This window comes from Mus caroli, chromosome 10, assembly GCF_900094665.2.
Source record: "Mus caroli chromosome 10, CAROLI_EIJ_v1.1, whole genome shotgun sequence".
Classification (NCBI taxonomy): Eukaryota; Metazoa; Chordata; class Mammalia; order Rodentia; family Muridae; genus Mus; species Mus caroli.
The window spans coordinates 75,903,236-75,925,473 of record NC_034579.1 but is presented as its reverse complement, the minus strand read 5'-3'; the positions used below and the strand labels follow the sequence as shown (position 1 = coordinate 75,925,473).

General features: G+C 40.0%; 1 protein-coding gene and 1 pseudogene across 2 annotated transcripts; one reads left to right on the top strand and one right to left on the bottom strand.

Moving 5' to 3' along the window:
- The first annotated feature begins 2,804 nt into the window (after positions 1-2,804).
- LOC110303099 (zinc finger protein OZF-like) lies at positions 2,805-20,735 on the top strand. Of its 2 annotated transcripts, none has more exons than XM_021174037.2 (4): positions 2,805-2,928; positions 16,298-16,424; positions 16,631-16,777; positions 17,611-20,735. In XM_021174037.2, exons 3-4 carry the CDS (start codon positions 16,701-16,703, stop codon positions 19,157-19,159), a joined length of 1,626 nt encoding a protein of 541 aa, XP_021029696.1. In that variant the 5' UTR covers positions 2,805-2,928; positions 16,298-16,424; positions 16,631-16,700; the 3' UTR covers positions 19,160-20,735. The 2 variants fall into 2 exon arrangements, with proteins under 2 accessions (XP_021029696.1, XP_021029695.1); XM_021174036.2 differs by having other exon boundaries at positions 16,631-16,691; positions 17,611-19,339.
- On the bottom strand, positions 20,626-21,069 carry LOC110302717 (annotated as a pseudogene).
- Between the last annotated feature and the right edge of the window lie 1,169 nt (positions 21,070-22,238).

The following is a 22,238-nucleotide window of genomic DNA, read 5'->3' as shown; positions in this document are numbered from 1 at the left end:
GCAAACTTTATATGCCCCAATATAGGGGAATGCCAGGGCCAAAAGAATGGGAATGGGTGGGTAGGGAAGTGGGGGGCGCTATGGGGGACTTTTAGGATAGCATTGGAAATGTAATTGAGGAAAATATGTAATAAAAAATATTAAAAATTAAAAAAAAAATAAAAATCCATCACAAAAATCCTACCAAAAAAAAAAAGATTCAGTCTGAGGACACCAAGCCCATCAGCCTTTAACTACACATTTTCAGTTTTCTGATTCTATTGGGTTCTTACAGGCCCTTAGTGCCCTTAATTATGCTAGTCATTCACCCCTACAAATCCATGCTAAGTTCACTTCTAGTAGATTTTTCCCATGCCAATAACTAAGATCTGTCTTAATCATTTTACCTAGAATATGACCTCACTTTTGATACTCTCCAATCAATTCTATAGGGCTATAGTTTTCCAAACACAAATCTAACCCTAGCATCATACAGACTTTAAGTTTAAATAGCTTCTCATGATAGGGTGCTTGCCTGCATGCCTTCCATCTGTCAAGATAGTGAGTACAGACATCTTGACACCACCATTACAGTTCAGGTTTCACTTATGGCCACTTTTGGTTAAGGATACTAGAGTGTCCAGTTCATGATGTAAATTATTTACTTTTCTTAGAATCTCAATTTTTATTTATGTTTATAGGTATTTTTACTACATGTATGTGGTGAACCACATGCATGCAATGCCCTGAAGAAACTACAAGAGAGTCTCTGGTCCTCTGAGATGGCAATTACAGATTGCATTGAGCTGCAATGTGGTTTCAAGCCATTGATATTTGATCCCCTGAAAGAACAGCCAGTGTTCTAAACCCAATGATCTTATCTCTCCTGCCCTTTATTAAATTATCTAATATTGTATTTTTATTCCCAGGAGCTACTTTGTAGTCAAAGTTAGGAGAAAAGGTTTCATTGTAGGCTGGTTTGAAGTCTTGCTTCTACCTGGTCTGGACAGATGGCTCAGCAGTTAAAAGCACTCGTTGTTTTTTCCCAAAGGATTAGGATTCAATTCCCAGCACATACATGGTGCTTGTATCAAATTATCAAATGCTTGTAATTCCAGGGGATCCAACAAGCCTCTTCTAATCTCGAAGGACACTTCACAGATGTTGAGGACAGGCATAAATGTAGGAAAGCAGCCATATATGTACAATGATGTCTTTAAAAAAACACTTCCTTCTACCACTTTCTGTTCCAAGATGTCAAAGGAACAGATCTAGATGCACAGCAGTGATGGAGAGAGGAGCAATGTAAACTTCACCTGCTAGGCAAGATATGTCCCTGAGTGGCTTACCTGAATAACCTTCAGGAAGTGGTGGCCTGCCCTGAATTTTAAAAGTCCAGAATACGGAGGTTGTAAGACAGCATGATAATAATAATGATGCTTGGTGGTGAAATCCACCACAAGAATAAGGTCTGTCAGATGGAAGGCATGCAGGCAAGGGCCTTGGGGCCTGTGCCATGCGCACACACACACACACACACACACTCACACACACACCAGAGTAGGGGGTTGTTCATGTGTGGACACACACACACACCAGAGTAGAGGGTTGTTCATGTGTGGTTGTCATCTACCCAACACCTGTGTGGTCATCCCAGTAGCATAAGCAAGTGTCATAGGTACAGAACAGCAGTGTTGTGGACACATACATGACATCTAGCACCTTAGTCCCCATGGGAGTCACTACCCAGATGTGTGATGACCAGCCTTCTAGGTCCCAGATCCTTATAGGTAAGAAGGGCACACAGTAAATAATTCCAGTCTCCAGTCTGGATTCTGTGTAAGCACAGCCTGAGCAGGCTTGAGGCAAAGTCTGTACAGAAAGACAGACCTTGACACATCCTGCAAAGGGTGTTACTGGACAGGTCCTCTTTTCATGATTCTTGCTCCTTTCATCACAAATGTCTTTGCTTTCTGTCTTGCTTGATTTTCTTTTCTTTGCCAACTCAGAGTAGAGTTAGTTGTTTAATGCAAAAGAGATGCCTTGGAGATGATGTACAAATAATCTGTCAGAGCAGTACATCTTAATAGACTCGGTTAACATGAGCCATTGTGTTATGCAAGATATACTGATCTCAAACGGTCTATATCTGTCTATCATCCTGACCCTGGTCACCTCCTGTTTGGGAAGCCTAATTGTTTGCATTTGGTGTCATAAATCAAGTTTCTTGCATTTTATTTGTTTGCTTGTTTTGGTTTTTCCTGACTGTTCTGAAACTCACTCTGTAGACCAGACGTAAATGTTTTTATATCCTGCTTTCACCTCCCAAATGCTGACATGATAGGCCAGTGTCACCACAAAAGGCTGGGAACTTTAATCTTTTTGGCTACAAATGTGCAGTGGAGAGAGATGTGAGCAACCTTAATGTAATTGCTAATGCCTGGATGGTGAATATCAATTAGGTAGTTTAAGTTCGACTTGGATGGGCTGGGCGCCCATATACCTGTGAAGCAGTGGGTTTCACCCCCCTGTACATTGTTTAATGATCATTGCAAGCTAGAGACCCTCTGCCTACTCGAAGGAAGAGTGTCTACTGAGTGTAGGAAAAATGTAGGGACAACTTTGCAGTTCAGGCCCAAGTTCTACTGCAGTGTCAAACTCCTCAGGTCTGGGGCAGTTCTGTGCCTGAGGTGGAAGCCAAGGCTGGAAACATCAGTGCAATCTGTCACTGTGGGAGCTGTTCCTGTCACTCAAGCCTCACTAGCCAATCAGGGACTCCAGATGGACCGGGCAGTTAAAATAGGGAGAGCACTTCCGGTCCGCCATACTGCGGAATACTCAGTCTTGGCTGAGGCTCTGTGGAAGTCTGCAGGGATTCCGTGTGCTTTGATGTGATCTGTTGCCGGGAGCTGGGAGGAGAGTTGTGCGAGTTTTGCAGCCTGCGCCATGGTGAGCTGGATCGCTGTCCAAATGCGGGATGGATCCGCGGGGGCCCTGGGGTGTTCGGCCAGGGGCTGCGGGAGTCAGCGTCAGGTGTTTCTCTGTTTGTTCACTTGAGTTCCCTGCACCTACCTGAATGACCTCCTTGAGTTACCCCCCTGCTCCGACTATGGGGAGCCCGGAGCCCTTGTGGAAAAACATCCCTGATGCTGACGTCACCATGCAGTGAGCGCCTCACTTGCTTTTACCGTCTCCAGGAAAGGCAGATTTTCTGACAGGCAGAGCTCTAGTTTCTCTGTGTCCTCTAAAGTTCTGCACCCGGCACGCGACATGTGGGTGTAGCATCCCTTTCACTTAACTGCGCAGTGTAAAGTCTGTCGTTAACACATTCGCCTATAGATGCCACGGTGGTCCAGTCTTGTGTGTTAGTAAGGCCAGACTCACTGTGTTTCCCTGCCTAAGTTGTCAAAATTGACACAATTTTAATGGTGTGGGTTTTTTCCTTCTCATATTTTGTCGATCTTTTTATTCTTCCCCAGGACGTTGTTTTTTATTAGATTGTTTGCTTGGTTTGGTTGGTTGCTTGTGTATAGGGGTTTTGTTTGTGTTTTGTTTTGTTTTGTTTTGAAGCAGGATTTCTCTGTGTAGACTAGGCTGGCCTGGAACTCACAGAAGTACAAATGTGCCTCTCCTTCCCAAGGGCTGGGATTAAAGGTGTGGGCCACCACTGCTTAGCTACAATATAGCCCTTATTGCAGTTGTATTTGACAATTGAAGTCAGAGAATGTCACTGTGTATACTGTATATATTCAATCTTTTGTTGACCAATTTTCATTCATGAATACTGAATACTTGTTTCTCTTCTGCTTTCTGTTGTTGATAGCTTAACTTGTTAGACTTTTCATTGGGTCTATGGATCCATAGCTTAAAATCTATATGATAGTGATATAAGAGCCAAGATGGCAGGAAACCACATAATTACTTTCAGTCAAGGTTTAGCTCAGCTCCCTGCTAAGGCAAGTCCATCCCAGTATACCCCTGAGCCTTTTTCATGAGGAGCTTTTAAGCACAAAAACCATGTTGACAACATGAGTAAGGTAGTACATGTAGAGACTATCCCATAACTTTGGACTTGGATGGACTAGGCCTTTGTGGTTTTTTATTGGCAGATGGTACTGTCTATGTGCTGACGTTACAGCTTGAATGGTACTGTCATCATAGAGTCAGGGCCCTTGTTACATTCCCCACTGGTCTTAGTGAATGTGTCAAGTCATGACTTCATCCTATTTTAGTTTAAGATGTAGGACCCCACTGTTAATCCAATCAGAATGAAAATTAAAGGCTCAGTCAGTGCCAAAAGCAGAGTAGTTAGCCAGGGGACCAAGAAAATGGAGACTAGTATCAATTTTATCCCTAACCATGGCGGTAATTCTTAAATTAGTTCTGGTTAAATAGCATAGAAACAATAGGTTTTTTTTTCCCCAAAGCCAGACATAATTTCTTTTCTGTCAGAAGTAAGTCGAAGTCTTTTCAATTTTGTAGGATCATTTCTGTAAGGGACTCTAACTGTTGTTTTAATGGAAAAATTTTAATGGCATTAGCTCTTGATCAACCTGTGTACTTAGTTTGTAAAGGATCAAAAGAGATATTTAGTCAAGCCATTAGTATATGCCCACAAAGTAGTTTAGAAGGCTCAGCAATGCTGCTGGATATCCAGATGAATTAACTTACAAAGCAGAACACTAATAATATGGGTTGTTACTGTGAGCTTTGTTAGTCGATGGGCTGAAAGTCTAGTATGCTCCTATGCATATGTAGGACAGAGAGGCATGTGTCTAAGGAAAGCAGCAAGTTTGGCTGAATCCTGCCTGGGAATGTTTAACTCCATCCCCAGAGTCCCTCCCTGTGGAATAGAGCCTGATTCTCTGGGTTTTTCCTGTTTGCCCAAGGCCAGAATCCTTTTAAGGGAATTTTTCTGGAATCCACAGTTTTACAAACATTATTTCTGTAGTGGAAACTTTCTTCTTTCTGGCAACCAGGGGGCTCAGCTGCAGGGCATGTGTAGAACTGTAAAGTCTGTATTTCTATCTGCATAGGTAAACCCCATGTTTCCTTTCTGTAATACAACCTGACATTTAAACTGGACATCAGTGAGCAAAGGTCAACATGAATATGGGTTCCTGGTTTGTAGTTACCTTAGCTAATATCTCCCCTGTATATGTTTTTCTTAGTTTCCAGACCCAGGCCTGAGTCCAGTGGGGGTTGTACCATGACCCTTTAGTCATACCATGTAAGACTCAGGTTGGAGGTAGAGAGGAAAGGAGTGGAAGGACCTGGAAAACCAATGAAACATTCATTTGAATTGGTCCATAGTCCAGATATAGACATTTGGCAGTATTTATGGCATTTACTTTTTGATCTGGCTATAGTGGATCCATGGTGTAATGCCAGCCACCTTCACTTCCACAGAGTGGAGAACACCTTTTAAGGTTCTTCCAGGCTAGGTGAACTGTCCCTTCGGATACTCACTTGACCCAGACAGTATCATTAGACTAGAACAAGGGCATACTGGTGGTGGACTTGAAGGTTGGCTGGTTCTCTCAAGGCTGCACTTAGTCACTTGAAAAAGGAATGGTTGGAGAATTCTGCCAAATGTAGTCTCTGAGCCTGTGAAAGAGCACAGTGCAGTATACCTTCCCCCATATGGGGTGAAGCTGGCCAAAGAAAAGCAAAGGAGGGAGCCATAGACATTTTTTGGTTGATTCTAATGAGAATTTATTTGCTGTTGTTTCTTTATTTTTTTTAATGTCCTGTTTATTCTTTTCACTTGGCCAGAAACTCAGGTCTGTATGCACAATGAAGTTTGCTATATATGTCTAAAGCTTTAGATATTTTTAAAAATTTGAAATATTATTTGTTTACATTTCAAATGTTACCCCCTTTCAGTTTCCTCTCCACAAACCCCCATCCCACCCTGCCTTACCTTGCATCTATGAGGGTACTCACCCACCCACCAACTCCTGCCTCACCATGCTAGCATTCCTCTACACTGGGTCATCAAGCCTTCACAGGACCAAAAGCCTCCCCTCCTATTGATGCCAGATAAATCAGTCTTTCCCCCAACTCCTCCATTGGGGTCCCTGTGCTCAGCCTGGCATCCGCATCTGTATTGGTCAGGACCTGGCAGAGCCTCTCAGGTGACAGCTGTATCAGGCTCCTGTCAGCAAACACTTCTTGACACCAGCAATAGTGTCTGGGTTTGACATCTGCATGTGGGATCGATCCCCAGGTGGGGCAGTCTCTGGATGGCTTTTCCTTCAGTCTTTGTTCCACTCTTTGTCCCTGTACTTTCTTTAGACAGGAGCAATTCTGGGTTAAAATTTTGGAGATGGGTGGGTGGCCCCATCCCTCAACCGGAAAGGTTTCGGGGGGGGGGGGATGCCTAACCTCTGAATATGGTCTTGACAGGTTCTTCCTCCCCTTTGTGGGGTATTTCAGCAAATGTCATCCCTGTGGGGTCCTGGGAGGCTCTTGCTTTCCTGGCATCTGGGACTTTGTGGTTGCTACCCCTACCCCGCAGTTCCCCATCCCCCATTTCTACACATCTCTGTTCAATTTTCTGACCCTTTGTACATCTCCTCCATTTCCTCCCATACCTGATTCTGCCCCTCTTTTTCCCTTAACCCTCCACTCTTCCTCCCAAGTCCCTCTCACCTTCTATTTCCCTTGATTATTCACTCTTTGGTCTTCCTTCCTCTTGAGTTTCATGTGCTCCATGTTATATTGTGGGTATTCCACGCTTTTTGCCTAATATCCTCTTATCAGTGAGTATATTCCATGTATGTTCTTTTGAGAATGAGTTACCTCACTCAGGATGATATTTTCTAGATCCATCCATTTGCCTGCAAATTTCCTGGAGTCATTGGTTTTTTTAATTGAATATTTTCTTTATTTACATTTCAAATATTTCCCTCTTTCTAGGTCTCTGCTTTGGAAACTCCCATCCCATCCCATTCCCCTTCCCCCTGCTTCTATAAGGGTACTCCCCTACCCACCCACTCCTGCCTTCCTTCCCCTACACTGGGGCATCGAACACCCTCAGGGCCAAGGGCTACTTTTCCCACCAATGTCCAACAAGGCCATCCTCTGCCACATATGCAGCCAGAGCCGTGGGTCCCTCCATGTGTAGTCTTTGGTTGGTGGTCCAGTCTCTGGGAGCTCCAGGGGGTCTGGCCTGTTGACACTGTTGTTCCCCCGATGGGGCTGCAACCCCCCTCAGCTCCTTCAGTCCCTTCTCCAACTCCTCCATCAGGGACCCCATGCTCCGTCCAATGGTTGATGCAAGCATCCACCTCTATTTGTCAGGTTCTGTCAGAGCCTCTAAGCAGACAGCTATATCAGGCACCCATCAGCAAGCACTTCCTGCCATCCACAATAGCATCCCATTTTGGTGACTGTATATGGGATGGATCCCCAGGTGGGGCAGGCTCTGGATGACCTTTCCTTCAATCTCTGCTCCATACTGTCTCCATATTTCCTCCTGTGAGTATTTTGTTCCCCCTTCTGAGAAGCACTGAAGCATGCACACTTTGATCTTCCTTCTTGGGCTTCAATATGGTTTGAATTGTATCTTAGGTATTCTGAACTTTTGGGCTAATATCCACCTATCAGTAAGGGTATACTGTGTGTGTTCTTTTGTTATTGAGTTACCTCACTCAGGATGAAATTTTCAAGTTCCATTCATTTGCCTGTGAATTTCATGAAATCATTGTTTTTAATAGCTGAGTAGTACTCCATTGTGTAAATGTACCACATTTTCTGTATCTATTCCTCTGTTGAGGGACATCTGGATTCTTTCCAGCTTCTGGCTATTATAAATATGGCTGCTATGAACGTAGTGGAGCCTGTGTCCTTATTACATGTTGGAGCATCTTCTGGGTATAAAACCCAGGAGTGGTGTAGCTGGGTCCTCAGTACTATGTCTAATTTTCTGAGGAACTACAAAACTGATTTCCAGAGTGGTTGAACCAGCTTGCAATCCCAACAGCAATGGAGGAGTGTTCTTCTTTCTCAAAATCCTCACCAGTATCTGCTGTCACCTGAGTTTTTGATCCTAGTCATTCTGACTGGTATAAGGTGGAATCTCAGGGTCATTTTGATTTGCATTTCCCCGATGACTAAGGATGATGCATATTTATTTAGGTGCTTCTCTGCCATTCGAGTTTCCTCAGTTGAAAATTCTCTGCTTAGCTCTGTTCCCCAGTTTTTGATAGGATTATTTGGTTCTCTGGAGTCTAAGTTCTTGAGTTCTTTGTATATATTGGATATTAGCCCTCTATTGGATATAGGATTAGGAAAATATTTTTACTGCAGTTTTGTCCTGTTTGTAGTATCCTTTGCCTTTTTGTTGATCCCATTTGTTAATTGTTGATCTTAGAGCATAAGCCATTGGTGTTCTGTTCAGGAACTTTTGCCCTGTCCCCATGTATTCGAGACTCTTCCCCACTTTCTCTTCTATTAGTTTCAGTGTATCTGGTTTTATATGGAAGCCCTTGATCCATTTGAACTTGAGCTTTGACAAGGAGATAAGATTGAATCAATTTACATTCTTCTACATACTGACCACCAGTTGAAGCAGCACCATTTGTTGAAAATGCTGGGCTGTTTTGTTTAGTTTTGTTTTTCCACTAGAAGATTTCAGCTTCTTTGTCAAAGGTCAAGTGACCATAGGTGTATGGTTTCATTTCTGAGTCTTCAATTCTATTCCACTGATTTACCTGTCTATCTCCGTACCAATACCATGCAGTTTTATCACTATTGCTCTGTAGTATAGCTTGAGATCAGGGATTGTGATTCCCCCAGATGTTCTTTTATTCTTGAGAATAATATTCACTATCCTGGGTTTGTTGTTATTCCAAATTAATTTGAGAATTGCTCTCTAAAACTATGAAGAATTGAGTTGGAATTCTGATTGGGATTGCACTGAATCTGTAGATTGTTTTTAGCAAGATGGCCATTTTCTATATTAATCCTGTCAATCCATGAGCATGGGAGATCTTCCTTGATTTCTTTCTTCAGAGACTTGAAGTTCTTATCACACAGATCTTTCACTTGTTTGGTTAGAGTCACACCAAGTTATTTTATATTATTTGTGACAATTGTGAAAAGTGTCACGTCCCAAATTTCTTTCTCAGCCTGTTTATCATTTGTATAAAGGAAGGCTAATGATTTGTTTCAGTTAATTTTATATCCAGCCACTTTGCTGAAGTTGTTTATCAGGTTTAGTAATTCTCTGGTAGAATTTTTGGGGTCACTTAAGTATACTATCGTATCATCTGCAAATAGTGATAGTTTGACTTTTTCCTTTCCAATTTGTATCCATTTGACCTCCTTTTGTTGTCTAACTGTTCTGGCTAGGACTTCAAGTATTAAATTGAATAGGTAGGGAGAGAGTGGGCAGCCTTGTCTAATCCCTGATTTTAGTGGGATTGCTTCCAGCTTCTCTCCATTTAGTTTGATGTTGGCTACTGGTTTGCTGTATATTCCTTTTACTATGTTTAGGTATGGGCCTTGAATTCCTGATCTTTCCAAGACTTTTATCATGAATGGGTGTTGGATTTTGTCAAATGCTTTCTCAGCATCTAACGAGATGATCATGTGGTTTTTGTCTTTGAGTTTGTTTATATAGTGGATTAAGTTGATGGATTTCTGTATATTGAACCATTCCTGCATCTCTGGGATGAAGCCTACTTGATCATGGTGAAGGATTGTTTTGATATGTTCTTGGATTCAGTTTGTGAGAATTTTGTTGAGTACTTCTGCATCAATATTCATAAAGGAAATTGGTCTGAAGTTCTCTTTCTTTGTTGGGTCTTTTTGTGGTTTTTGGTATCAGCATAACTGTGGCTTCGTAGAACAAAACTGGATAGTGTTCCTTCTGTTTCTATTTTGTGGAATAGTTTGAGGAGTCTTGGAATTAGGTCTTCTTTGAAGGTCTGATAGAATTCTTCACTAAAACCATCTGGTCCTAGGCTCTTTTAACTGGTTAGGAGACTTTTAATGATGACTGTTTTTATTTCTTTAGATGATATGGAACTGTTTAGATGGTTTATCTGATCCTGGTTTAACTTTGGTATTTGGTATCTGTCTAGAAGATTGTCCATTTCATCCAGGTTTTCCAGTTTTGTTGAGTATAGGCTTTTATAGAAGGATCTGATGATTTTTTTAATTTCCTCAGTTTCTGTTGTTATGTCTACCTTTTTATTTCTGATTTTGTTAATTTGGATACTGTCTCTGTGCCCTCTGGTTAGTCTGGCTAAGGGTTTATCTTGTTGATTTTCTCAAAGAAGCAGCTCCTGGTTTTGTTGATTCTTTGTATAGTTCTTCTTGTTTGCACTTGGTTGATTTCAGCCCTGGGTTTGATTATTTCCTACCCTCTACTCCTCTTGGGTGTATTTACTTCTTTTTGTTCTAGAGCTTTCAGGTGAGTTTTCAAGCTGCTAGTGTAAGCTCTCTCTAGTTTCTTTATGAGGCACTCAGAGCTAAGTCTTTTCCTCCTAGTACTGCTTTCATTGTGTCCTATAAGTTTGAGTATGGTCTGCCTTCCTTTTCATTAAATTCTAAAAAGTCTTTAATTTCTATATTTCTTCCTTGACCAAGTATTGAGTAGGGCATTGTTCAGCTTCCATGTGTGTTTGGACTTTCTGTTGTTTTTGTTGTTATTCAAGACCAGCCTTAGTCTGTGGTGAGCTGATAGGATGCATTGGATCATTTCAATCTTCTTGTATCTCTTGTGGCTTGTATTGTGACTGATTATATGGTCAGTTTTGGAAAAGGTAACCATGACATGCTGAGAAGAAGGTATATCCTTTTGTTTTAGGATAAAATGTTCTATAGATATCTGTTAAATCCATTTGGTCCATAACTTCTGTTGGTGTCACTGTGTCTCTGTTTAGTTTCTGTCTCCATGATCTGTCCATTGATGAGAGCAGGCTGTTGAAGTCTCCCACTATTATTGTGTGGGGTGTGATGTGTGCTGAGCTTTAGTAATGTTTCTTTTATGAATGTGGGTGCCCTTGCATTTGGAGCATTAGATGTTCAGAATTGAGAGTTCTTATTGGTAGATTCTTCCTTTGATGAGTATGATTGGTCCTTCCTTATCTTTTTTGATAACTTTTGATTGAAAGTCAATTTTATTCAATATTAGAATGACTGCTCCAGTTGTTTCTTGGGACCATTTGCTTGGAAAATTGTTTTCTAGCCCTTTACTCTGAGGTAGTGTCTGTTTTGTCACTGAGGTGTATTTCCTATATGCAGCAAAATGTTGCATCCTAATTACATGTCCAGTCTGTTAGTTTATGTCTTTTTATTGGGGAACTGAATCCGTTGATTTAAAAGATGTTAAGAGATATTAACGAATAGTGATTGTCCCTGTTATATTTTGTTGTTTGAGGTGGAATTCTGTTCATGTGGCTATCTTCTTTTGGGTTTGTTGAAAGATTACTTTCTTGCTTTTTCTAGTGTATAGTTTCCCTTCTTGTATTGGAGTTTTCCATCTGTTATCCCTTGTAGGGCTGGATTTATGGAGAGATATTGTGTAAATTTGGTTTTGTCATGGAATATCTTCGGTTCTCCATCTATAGTAATTTAAGAGTTTGGCTGAGTATAGTAGCCTGGGCTGGCATTTATGTTCTCTTAGGGTCTATATGACATCTGCCCACGATCTTCTAGCTTTCATAGTCTCTAGTGAAAAGTCTGGTGTAATTCTGGTAGGTTTGCCTTTACTTGACCTTTTTACCTTACTGCTTTTAATATTCTTTTTTTATGATTATTATGTGACAGCAGAAATTTCTTTTCTGGTCCAATCTATTTGGAGTTCTGTAGACTTCTTGTATGTTCATGGGCATCTCTTTCTTTAGGTTTGGGAAGTTTTCTTCTATAATTTTGTTGAAGATATTTGCTCGTCCTTTTCAATTGGGAATCTTCAATCTCTTCTATACCTATTATGCTTAGGTTTCATCTTCTCATTGTGTCCTGGATTTCCTGGATGTTTTGGGTGAGGAGCTTTTTGCTTTTTACATTTTCTTTGAGTGTTATTTTTATGTGAATTTGACACAAACTACAGTCATCTGAAAGAAGGAAGTCTCAATTCAGAAAATGACTTCATAAGATCAGGTTGCAGGCAAGTCTGTATGGTATTTTCTTAATTAGTGATTGGTGGGGAGGGCCCAACCCATCAGGGGTGGAGCTATTCCTGGATTGGTGGTCCTGCATTGTGTAAGAAAGAAGGCTGAGCAAGTCACACCCTCCATCACCTATATATCAGCTCCTGCCTCTAGATGCTTACCCTGCTTGAGTTACTTTCCTGACTTCCTTTAATGATGAACTATGCTGTGGAAGTGTAAGCCCAAGAAACAGATACTCAAGTTGCTTTTGTTCGTGTGTTTATTATGGCCATAGAAACCCTAAGATAGACACATCATCACTACCCTCCTGTTCCCATCTGTTTCTTTACTAACTATCCAAACAGTAGCAGCATATTCTGTCTCATAGACTCATAAGCAGTCTATTCAAAGACTGGTTTCTGGTAGATACTAGTTTAACATTTCTTGTCCTGGCATTGTTACTTAGGCCTAAAATCTCAATACTTAGCAGGCTGGGCAATGGGGAGTAAGAGCTTGAACAGAGAGCTTGGCTATATGGCAAAGGATAGACTCAAGAATACATGAATGAATACATATTTGCTGCATTTGACTTTTGGTGAATTAGGATTTTGGCTTTCTATGGGTGGTATGGCCTTGGACAAGCTACTATCTCCTGTACAGGCCTTAGTGTGCTCTTTGTAGATGATCACTCAGTTACACTAAGGGAAATGAAATATGGAGGAGAATATGCAGGTACTATGGATATTAGGACATATCACTGTGGATATTAGGACATATCACTGTGGATATTAGGATATATCAGGACTGTGTTTACCCGCACCCTCATCCCAGTCTCTCTTTCCTGCTTTGAACAGAAACCATGCCTCAATGTAGCATCCTGGAAGAAAGCTCCAGCTTTATAACCATATGGACATTCTTTGAACTGTCAGCTTCCAAACAATGACAAAGAGACCTTTTATTTTTTATCAAAACGTTGGGCCTTAGCTTACTCTTGTTTCCAACTAGGTCTTATAAATTAAATTAACCCATTTATGTTAATCTATGTTCTGCTACATGGCTCATTTTCTTGCCTCAGTTTCATATGTCCAACTCCTCCAACTCTCACTGGTGAGTCTTCCCAATCTTGATTCTTTCCCTGAGTTTCTATCTCTGCTGGAAGTTCTGCCTATCCTCTCCTGCTCAGCTGTTACCCATTCAGCTCTTTATTAAACCAAACCAGAAGGTGTTGGGTGAAGGGCTTACAAAACACTATACAGCCATACACAGTGCACAAAAAGATCACCCCAACATCTCCTTTTAATCCAATATAAGACTCTTTTTTTTTTCTTTTGCCCAGCTTTGTAAAGACAAGGTAAGCAGTTTTTCATAAGTTCTGCATCACAAAAATATACTGATCCAGAAGGGTAAAGATGGATGTTCCAACATTATAGAGAAATTTTGAGGAACTGTCTAGTCAGCTACCTAGCTCTGTTATTTCTATGGTTTTGGAAGCTGCTTGCCTACAATTCCTCCATACTTAGGTAGTATGTATTCCTTCTCAGGTCTCTGATGGGGTTGAAGACTAGATAGTTGTAGTCTCACATACAAACTGAAGTTTTATAGGATTTAAGAAAGTATTTTAAGGTCTCTGAAGATGTTTTTAGGTTGGTAATGCAGGTTATGATAGAAAATGGTTAGGTGCAGAACTTTGAACTCACCAAGATAGGATAAATGGTAACATACTTTCTCCAAGGCTGCCAAATACAGATGGACTGGACATTGTGAATGTAAATCTTACCTGATAGGTTTTATAATTGTTTTTATTGTATATAATTTATTGATGTTAGGAAAAGAGCCTTTTATTGGACTAAAAAGAGAGAAATGTAAAGAGAATCTCTTGCGTGCTGTGTGGAAGCATCACCTGGTCAGTAAACACCTGATGGCTTTATTAGCTGAGGCAGAAAGTAGAAGGCGAGACAACTGGCAGAGAGAGATTGGAATTGTGGAAGATAATCAGAAAGAGATTTGCCTTGGACTCTGAGGAAGTCGGATGCATGAAACTTAGGAAAGGTAACTGGACATATGGCATATATAGAATAGAATAAATGGAAAAAACCAGGCGTGGTGGCGCATGCCTTTAATCCCAGCACTTGGGAGGCAGAAGCAGGTGGATTTCTGAGTTCGAGGCCAGCCTGGTCTACAAAGTGAGTTCCAGGTCAGCCAGGGCTATACAGAGAAACCCTGTCTTGAAAAACCAAAAAAAAAAAAAAAAAAAAAAAAAAAAAAAAAAAAAAAAAAAAAAAAAAAGAATGGAATAGAATAGATGTGATATTAAGTTATGAGCTAGTCAGAAAATTTGGCCTAGGCATATGAAATAATAATGTTTTAGAGTTGTTATATTGGGTGCAGGGATGAGGGTGGAAAAACACATGGTTATAATAATCCAATTAGTTCCTTTTGTAAACTGAAGTCTCTTGTTGTTAATCTCTCCCCCACAAGAGTATTGCAGGCTCCTTGCCAGCGTTCATTTTCTGACTGTAATGAGTCCTTTTCAGCATTAGTAAAAAGTGTATTGCAATTTATGCTGGGTCTATTCCTGCAAATCAGTAAACTCTCATTTTTCCTATCAGAATCAATTCAGAAACCGTTTCTACATAGGTCTTTAATTTTTTTTACTCTGCTGGTGTGGTAAAAATACCCATTCTAAGATATTATCTTCTCTCTGCATAAAAATTCCTATAGGAGAATAAATAGAAGGCAAAAGAACTAAAATACAACTCAGCTTTGGATCTAAAGAGCATACATGGGCATCCTGTGATTTCTTTTCTACCACAGCCAACTATGTTTCAGTTTCACCTGATAGTTTTCTTGGACTATCCAAGTCATAATCACTTTGTAAGGTTTGAAATAAATTACTTAGCTCTTGAATTGTTAATCCAATTCTGAGTCTTAGCCATTTACTATTTCTCAACAATTTTTTAAAATCACGAAGTGTTATCTCCTGATTTATTCCTTCTGTGGTCAAATTTTCTGTAGACCTACCTTATATCCTAGACAGTTAATAGAATCTCTACTTTATATTTCTTCAGGAGCAATTTGTAATTCCCAAGAAGGCAAAATTCTCTGAATCAAATACTTTTTTTCTACGGTATTTGCATCTGAATCAGCAGGCAGGGTATCACCCATATAATGGTAAACTATAGACTGAGGAAACTGTTTACAAATTATCTCTAATGGCTGCTGTACAAAATACTGTCCCTAGGTAGGACTGTTTACCATTCCTTATGGAAAGACCTTTCATTCATACCTTTACTTATGTTCTTGTGCTTGCCTTTTGCCATCTGTTTATCTCTGGTTTTAACTGGTTTGGGTTTCTCAGACTGCAGCAGGCCTCCTTGGAGGCAGGTAGAGCTGTGTGACCTGATTAGAGCAGGCCTACTGTATTCCTGTGTCCTTGTGTCCCTAGTTAGATCAGACCTTCTGGAAGATAGGCTAGCTTTGGGGTCTGCAAGCAGGCATGTCAATTTGTGTTCCTGGTTATGACATTATGACAAACCTCCTGGGAGACAGATGGGCTGTTTTCCTAGTTATTTATATCCTCCTTAAAGGCCTCTATCATCTTCATGAGATGGAATTTTAGGTCAGAATCTTGCTCCTCAGCTGTGTTAGGGTTTCCAGGGCTTGCCATGGTAGGAGAACTGGGTTCTGATGGTGCCACATGTCATTGTCTTCTGTTGCTTTTGTTATTGTGCTTACCTTTCACCATCTGGTTATCGCTAGTGTTAACTGGTCTGGGGGTCTCAGATTAGAGCATGCCTCCTGGGAGGCAGGCAGTACTGTCTCTGGTTAGAGCAGGCCTCCTGTGTCCCTGATTAGAGACATCCTCCTGTGTCCCTTGTTAGGGCAGACTTCCTGGAAAACAGGCAAGCTGTCAGGTGGGAGGTGGGACCAGGCATGGCAGTCTGCCGTGGGTGCAGGTGGAGGTGCAGACCAGAAGGGCAATGGGACTCAGGCAGAGCAGGATAGAACTCATACACACTGGACTCTGTGCAGTTCACCTTTGCTCCTGGTTAGGGCAGACCTCCTGGGAGACAGGAGGCTGTGGGCTCCCTGGTGCAGGCATACCTTTCTCCAGAATCGCCATTTATATTATGTGTTTTTGTGTATGTGTATAAATATATTGCATATATTTGCATTTATGCTCTCTATATATACATATATGTGATATGCTTTAGGATGCAGTGACTTTTATGGATGTACATGTGAACTTCTCTCAGGAAGAGTGGGCTTTACTGAATCCTTCTCAGAAGAGTCTCTACAAAGATGTCATGCTGGAAACCTACTGGAACCTTACTTGTATAGGTAATGACATGGAATTTCCTTCACTTCATAACTTAGGGAAACAAACCTTTCTTAGAAGTGAGTGCTCTTCTGTAATTTTGATTGTGAAAAAAATTAAGAATGTGGTGAATAAATTAAGCATTGTTACAAGGTTCAGTGAAGACAATAATTTAAATTTTACATAATTTCCAAAAGTATCTCATACATTTTCTGGTTCTATATTTTAGGCTATGAATGGGAAGACCACAATAGTGAAGAATGTTGTCAAAGTTCTAGAAGACATGGAAGGTAATTTTCATGTGGAAGCTGATACATAATGTACCTCTGAAGATATTTATAATGTACCCTGAAGTTTTAATGAAGAAAAAAATAATGTAAGCACAGTTTTGTGAGGAGTTTTAAATTCTTACACACTGTCTTAGGGTTTCTATTCCTGTACAAAACATCACTACCAAGAAGCAAGTTGGGGAGGAAGGGGTTTGTCTTACACTTCCATACTGCTGTTCATCACCAAAGGAAGTCAGGACTAGAACTCAAGCAGGTCAAGAAGCAGGAGCTGATGCAGAGGCCATGGAGGGCTGTTACTTACTGGCTTGCTCATCCTGCTTTCTTATAGAACCCAAGACTACCAGCCCAGAGATGGTCCCACCCACAAGGGGCCTTCCCACCTTGATCACTAATTGAGAAAATGCCTTACAGGTGGATCTCATAGAGGCATTTCCCCAACTGAATCTCCTTTCTCTGTGATAACCCCAGCTTGTGTCAAGTTGACACACAAAACCAGCCAGTACACATACCAAACAGTTCAATCTCACATAGCTAATTAGTAGCCCAATAAGAAACAAGAGAAGAAACCAAAGCCTTAGAAGATGTCACAGTTTTAATCATAGCCTCATAAGAACCCTTTTGTATAAGTGTCTATCTACTTAATTTTATTCCATTGAAATATCATAAATGACATACACATTGATTAGGGTATTAGTGTATGTCCAAGACCTGTTACAAATGAATCAGGAAAGCTAGTGTTACTCATATACTTGTAGTGACTTAGTGCAGTGTAGGTAGACAGCAGTTTATAAGAGTTAAGAAGATTGTTGTGGTGTCGAAACTTGAATCCCTATACCATGCATCTATGAGGAACAGAGCATTAATTAAACTGTACGAATACAACATGAAAATCTTTTATTTGTTATTCTTCTTTTAATAGGTATTTCAACTCTTCTCAATATAGTACCTGTAAAGCAAAGGGCTATGGGAAGAAGCAGTACACCTCTCTCTTTCCCAAAACAATTAGAAGATATGTAGTCATCCCCACTATGAGAAGACATGGTGAATGTGATATAAGTTTACAAGTAAATGGTTTTCCAGCTTCAATGGGAATTCATCAAAATACTCCCATTGGAGAAAAGCCTTATGAATACAAGGAGTATGGAAAATCTCCTGTCCGTCCTGGTTTACTTTGCATATGTAGTGTGACTCACACTATAGGAAAATGTTATGACTGCGATCAGTGTGGTAAAGATCTCAGTTCTTCTTTTTCTCTTCAAAGATGTAAAATAAGTCATATAGGAAAAGGGCATGATGGATGTGAGCCAAGCAGTAAAAGTTTTAACTATCACAGGTATCTTCAAATACAGAACACAGCCTACAATGAAGAGTATCTCTATGATTATATTCAATGTGATAAGGCCTCTTTACAATTACACCAAAGAACTAGTTCCAAAATAACATCCTATGAATATAATGAAGGAGATAAAGACGTTACATTTCACAGTAATCATCAGATATGTAGGATGAATACTAGGGACACAAGGTATGAATATCATCAATGTGGTAAAACCTTTGCATGTCCTAATTACCTTCAAATACATGAAAGAATTCATACTAGAAAGAAACCCTATGAATGTAATCAGTGTGGTAAATTTTTTGCATATAAAAGTCATTTTCACAAGCATCAAAGAACTCACACTGGTGAGAAACCCTATGAATGCAGTCAGTGTGGTAAAGCCTTTGCATGTAATGGTAATCTTCAAATACATGAGAGAATTCATACTGGTGAGCAACCCTATAAGTGTCATCAATGTGGGAAAGCCTTTGCATATAGCAATAGTCTTCACAAGCATGAAAGAACGCACACTGGAGAGAAACCCTATGAATGTAATCATTGTGGTAAAGCCTTTACATGTCACAGTACCCGGCAAATACATGAAAGAATTCATACTGGAGAGAAACCATATAAATGCAGTCAATGTGGTAAAACCTTTGCACGTAACAGCCATGTTAAAATGCATGAAAGAATTCATACTGGAGAGAAACCCTATAAATGCAATCAATGTGGTAAAGCCTTTGCATATCACAGTCATCTTCAAAGGCATGAAAGGATTCATACTGGAGAGAAGCCTTATGAATGTAATCAATGTGGTAAAGCCTTTGCATATCGCAGTAGTCTTAGACTACATGAAACAAGTCATACTGGAGAGAAGCCTTACGAATGTAACCAGTGTGGTAAAACCTTTGCCTGTTCCAGCTATCTTCAAATACATGAAAGAATTCATACTGGAGAGAAACCCTTTCAATGTAAGCATTGTTGTAAAACCTTTTCATATCGCAGTAGCCTTCACATGCATGAAAAAAATCATACTGGAGAGAAACTCTTTGAATGTAAGAAATGTGGTATATCCTTTGCACATCTTGGTACCCTTCAAAAGCATGAAAGAAAGCATACAGACAAAGAAGAAAATTCCCCTGAAGGATAGTAAATGAGATATAGTATTTCAAACCATATTCACTCTCTCCACTAAGTTCTCTCACTGGTTTTTGAGTAACAGTACAACTATTACATCATTAAAATGCTGTCTCCTTTTCAAACTGCAAACGTGTTGTCATCTAAGAATAACAGAACCCATTGTCTCATCACAATTTAAATAGTAAAATCTGTGTAAATGAAAATGTTATTTATGTTGTCATTATTTTTTGTATTACACAAGTTTATACTAAGGAAAATATACTTGTTCTTAACATTTTCTCAGAATCACAAATGAATAGCAGAGAATTATCTTAGGGAGTGAAGGTGGTTGTTGCTAAGCTTGTTGACCTGACTTCATTCTCTTCAATAACTACATTACTCATGGAAGTTTTTCTCTGAATAATATACTTGGGTTTTATACATACCAACACACCAGATTGTAACATAAATATTGTTGAAATTGAAATAAAGCCAATGAGTTCTCTCACCAGTTTAGGTTACTTGTTGCCAAATTTAACTAGATTGGTGTGGTCTCTATTTTGCACATAGAGAAACTAGAGAATAGACACCTGTAAGTTGTTCACTAACTAGTATATGTACACCATGGTACATGTGTAAACACACAGTTTAGAAATTTTAAAAAGATGAAATTAACAAAGCAAAGAAATTAACCAAAATATTGAGAGCATAAGACATTATTTACCCATTGTAATTAATGCATTGTAAAGTTCCAAGAAGTATTACGTTCAGAGCACTTAGGGTTCCTGTTTAAATCTTACATTATCCTCTCATTCTCTACTTCAAAGATAGGTCATTTTAAAAACCTATGTGATCTAGATGGAGTGGTGCATATGTATAGTGAATCAAGAATAGAGGTGTCCAATGAAATGATCCATGTTTTTTCTACACATTGCAACACTCGGACTTTATATTTTGAACCAGAATATATGTTCAGATATTGAGCATAACATTGTAAAGCAATGTAAGTCATGTGTAATTCTGTTTCATTGAAGAACCTGAGTATGTAAAAATCAGTGAAGTTTCTCTAGAAATCAGGGTACCCTTATCCACTTTTGTAGCATCTATAAATACTACTTGTGCAGAAAGTATCTGCTGAAGCCTGGAACATCTAGGAAATAGACTAACCTGTTTTTATGCAAATCAATAGGTTCACTGAAAGGAAACTATCAACTTGAAAGGGATATGTGGAAAAAGCCAGTGCTACATCCTCGGAAACATTCACTAAAGTTTACAGCTGTTTTTATCATAAGGACGGTTTATTATGGACAAATGGTAGAAAACAATGTTGGTGCCATCCACAAGCAGTCCCTTGAGGCATACGTAAAGACAGACAGTTACTGAAAGTTTGCTTTATTTTTTTGTGAAGTCAAGTGCTAGCTATTATCTACAGTTAGATTTTGTTTTCCTTCTTTTCCAGTGTTATCAGAATAGTTACCTTATCAGTAATCAAATATACTAGATTCCAATGTTTCTGTCTACAGCTAGGATGTTCAGGCGATCAGGAACTCTTACTGGATTCCCTTTGAGTTCTTGATTATATCTCCAAATCCTAAACAGCTGAGAGGCTCCTGCTGACCCCACAAAGAAATTAACAGTGAACAAACTCCAATTTTTTGGTATAATTATAAGTGAGTATCTTGACCAAATAAACCCTGTAGCCATCAGCACAGTGGAATGAGCTGCGCTGAGTTTCTCTGTAGGTCTGACCATGTCAGCTAATCCAGCACATACCAATCCCCATTTCATTATCGGAGCCTAGGAAAAAACTGTTCTGGGGCCTGCCAGGTGGTAAAGCGGCCTCAATTTCTTTGGCAGCAACAAGTCCACTTTATCCATGAGTTGGTGGTAGGTGGCCCACAGGCCTCGGGCACCAGCAGCTGCCATCTCGGCAGCCTAGGAGCTGGGTGGGAGCACTGCTGTGTCCATATTCCTGGCTGACAACGATGTCCATCTCTGCCCTAGGGCTCCCTTCCCTGGCTCTGCCAGCCTGAGGTGAAGCACCTAGGGGCCGAGTCCAGCAAAGGCTACGGGGCAGAGGCTCAGCAAAAGCCTGCCCTGGCCTGCTTTCTGCAAGCAGCTCAGGGAGACAGAGAAGAATAAAATTTTTTATTGGTTCTTGACCAAATAATTGTTTTGTCTGAAACCTGCCCAGAATTATTGGTCCAGAAACCACAGACTAATATAGAGTGAAAACTTTTTTGAACTAATAGAAAAATGTATCCATTCTATTGCCCTGTTACCACAAAGCAATTCCATAGTCATACTGTGAGAAAGTATAGCTAATAATGCAGGAACAGTATAGAGATATGAGATATGCTGAACCTGAGTATTCCTAAGTGCATTTTCATCCTGTTATAATACTATACATGCAGGTTCAGTGCATTCTTTAGACGATGACGGATTATAATTCCCCTTAACATCAAATAAAGGTTGCAGTTGTGCTGTGGGAATTTTTAGCATAGGTTTAACTCAAGTCAAATCCCCTAGCTGTTTTTTGGTTTTTTTTTTTTTTTTTTTGGAAATCATTTGAGATTTTCAGACCAGTATCTTTTACTTTTTACGGGGCCACTTATATACTCAGATGGGATCCTCAGAAAACCAGGTTACATGGGTTACCATGATAATCTTCAGCAGCTCCTAGCAAAAATACCCCAAATCTTGTCTGTTTTTAGAATGGGATTTCAAATTTCAGTTATTTCTTGCAACTCTTTTTCTCAGACTCTTTCCAGCAGCTGACCCTTGTGAGAACATCATCTGTTCAGCAGGGGTATTAGGCACAAACAGATAACATACCTAGGCTTTAAAGAACATTTCCTCAAAAATTAACTGCTAGCTGCCACAGCACATATGCCTGGAAGGAACCTGATTAACCCTCATCAGTTTTCCAATTAAGAATTTTGGAACTTTTTGAGGCCCATGGGAAACTCCTACTCATCAGAGATCTGCTTGGGTGCCATGAATAGGCCAGTGGGAAGGCCACCAAGATTGATAGGAAAGAAGTGAAATATTGGCACCAATGTCTAGCAATCACTCAAATTTCTTACCAGCTATCCATAGAGGCCTGGTGG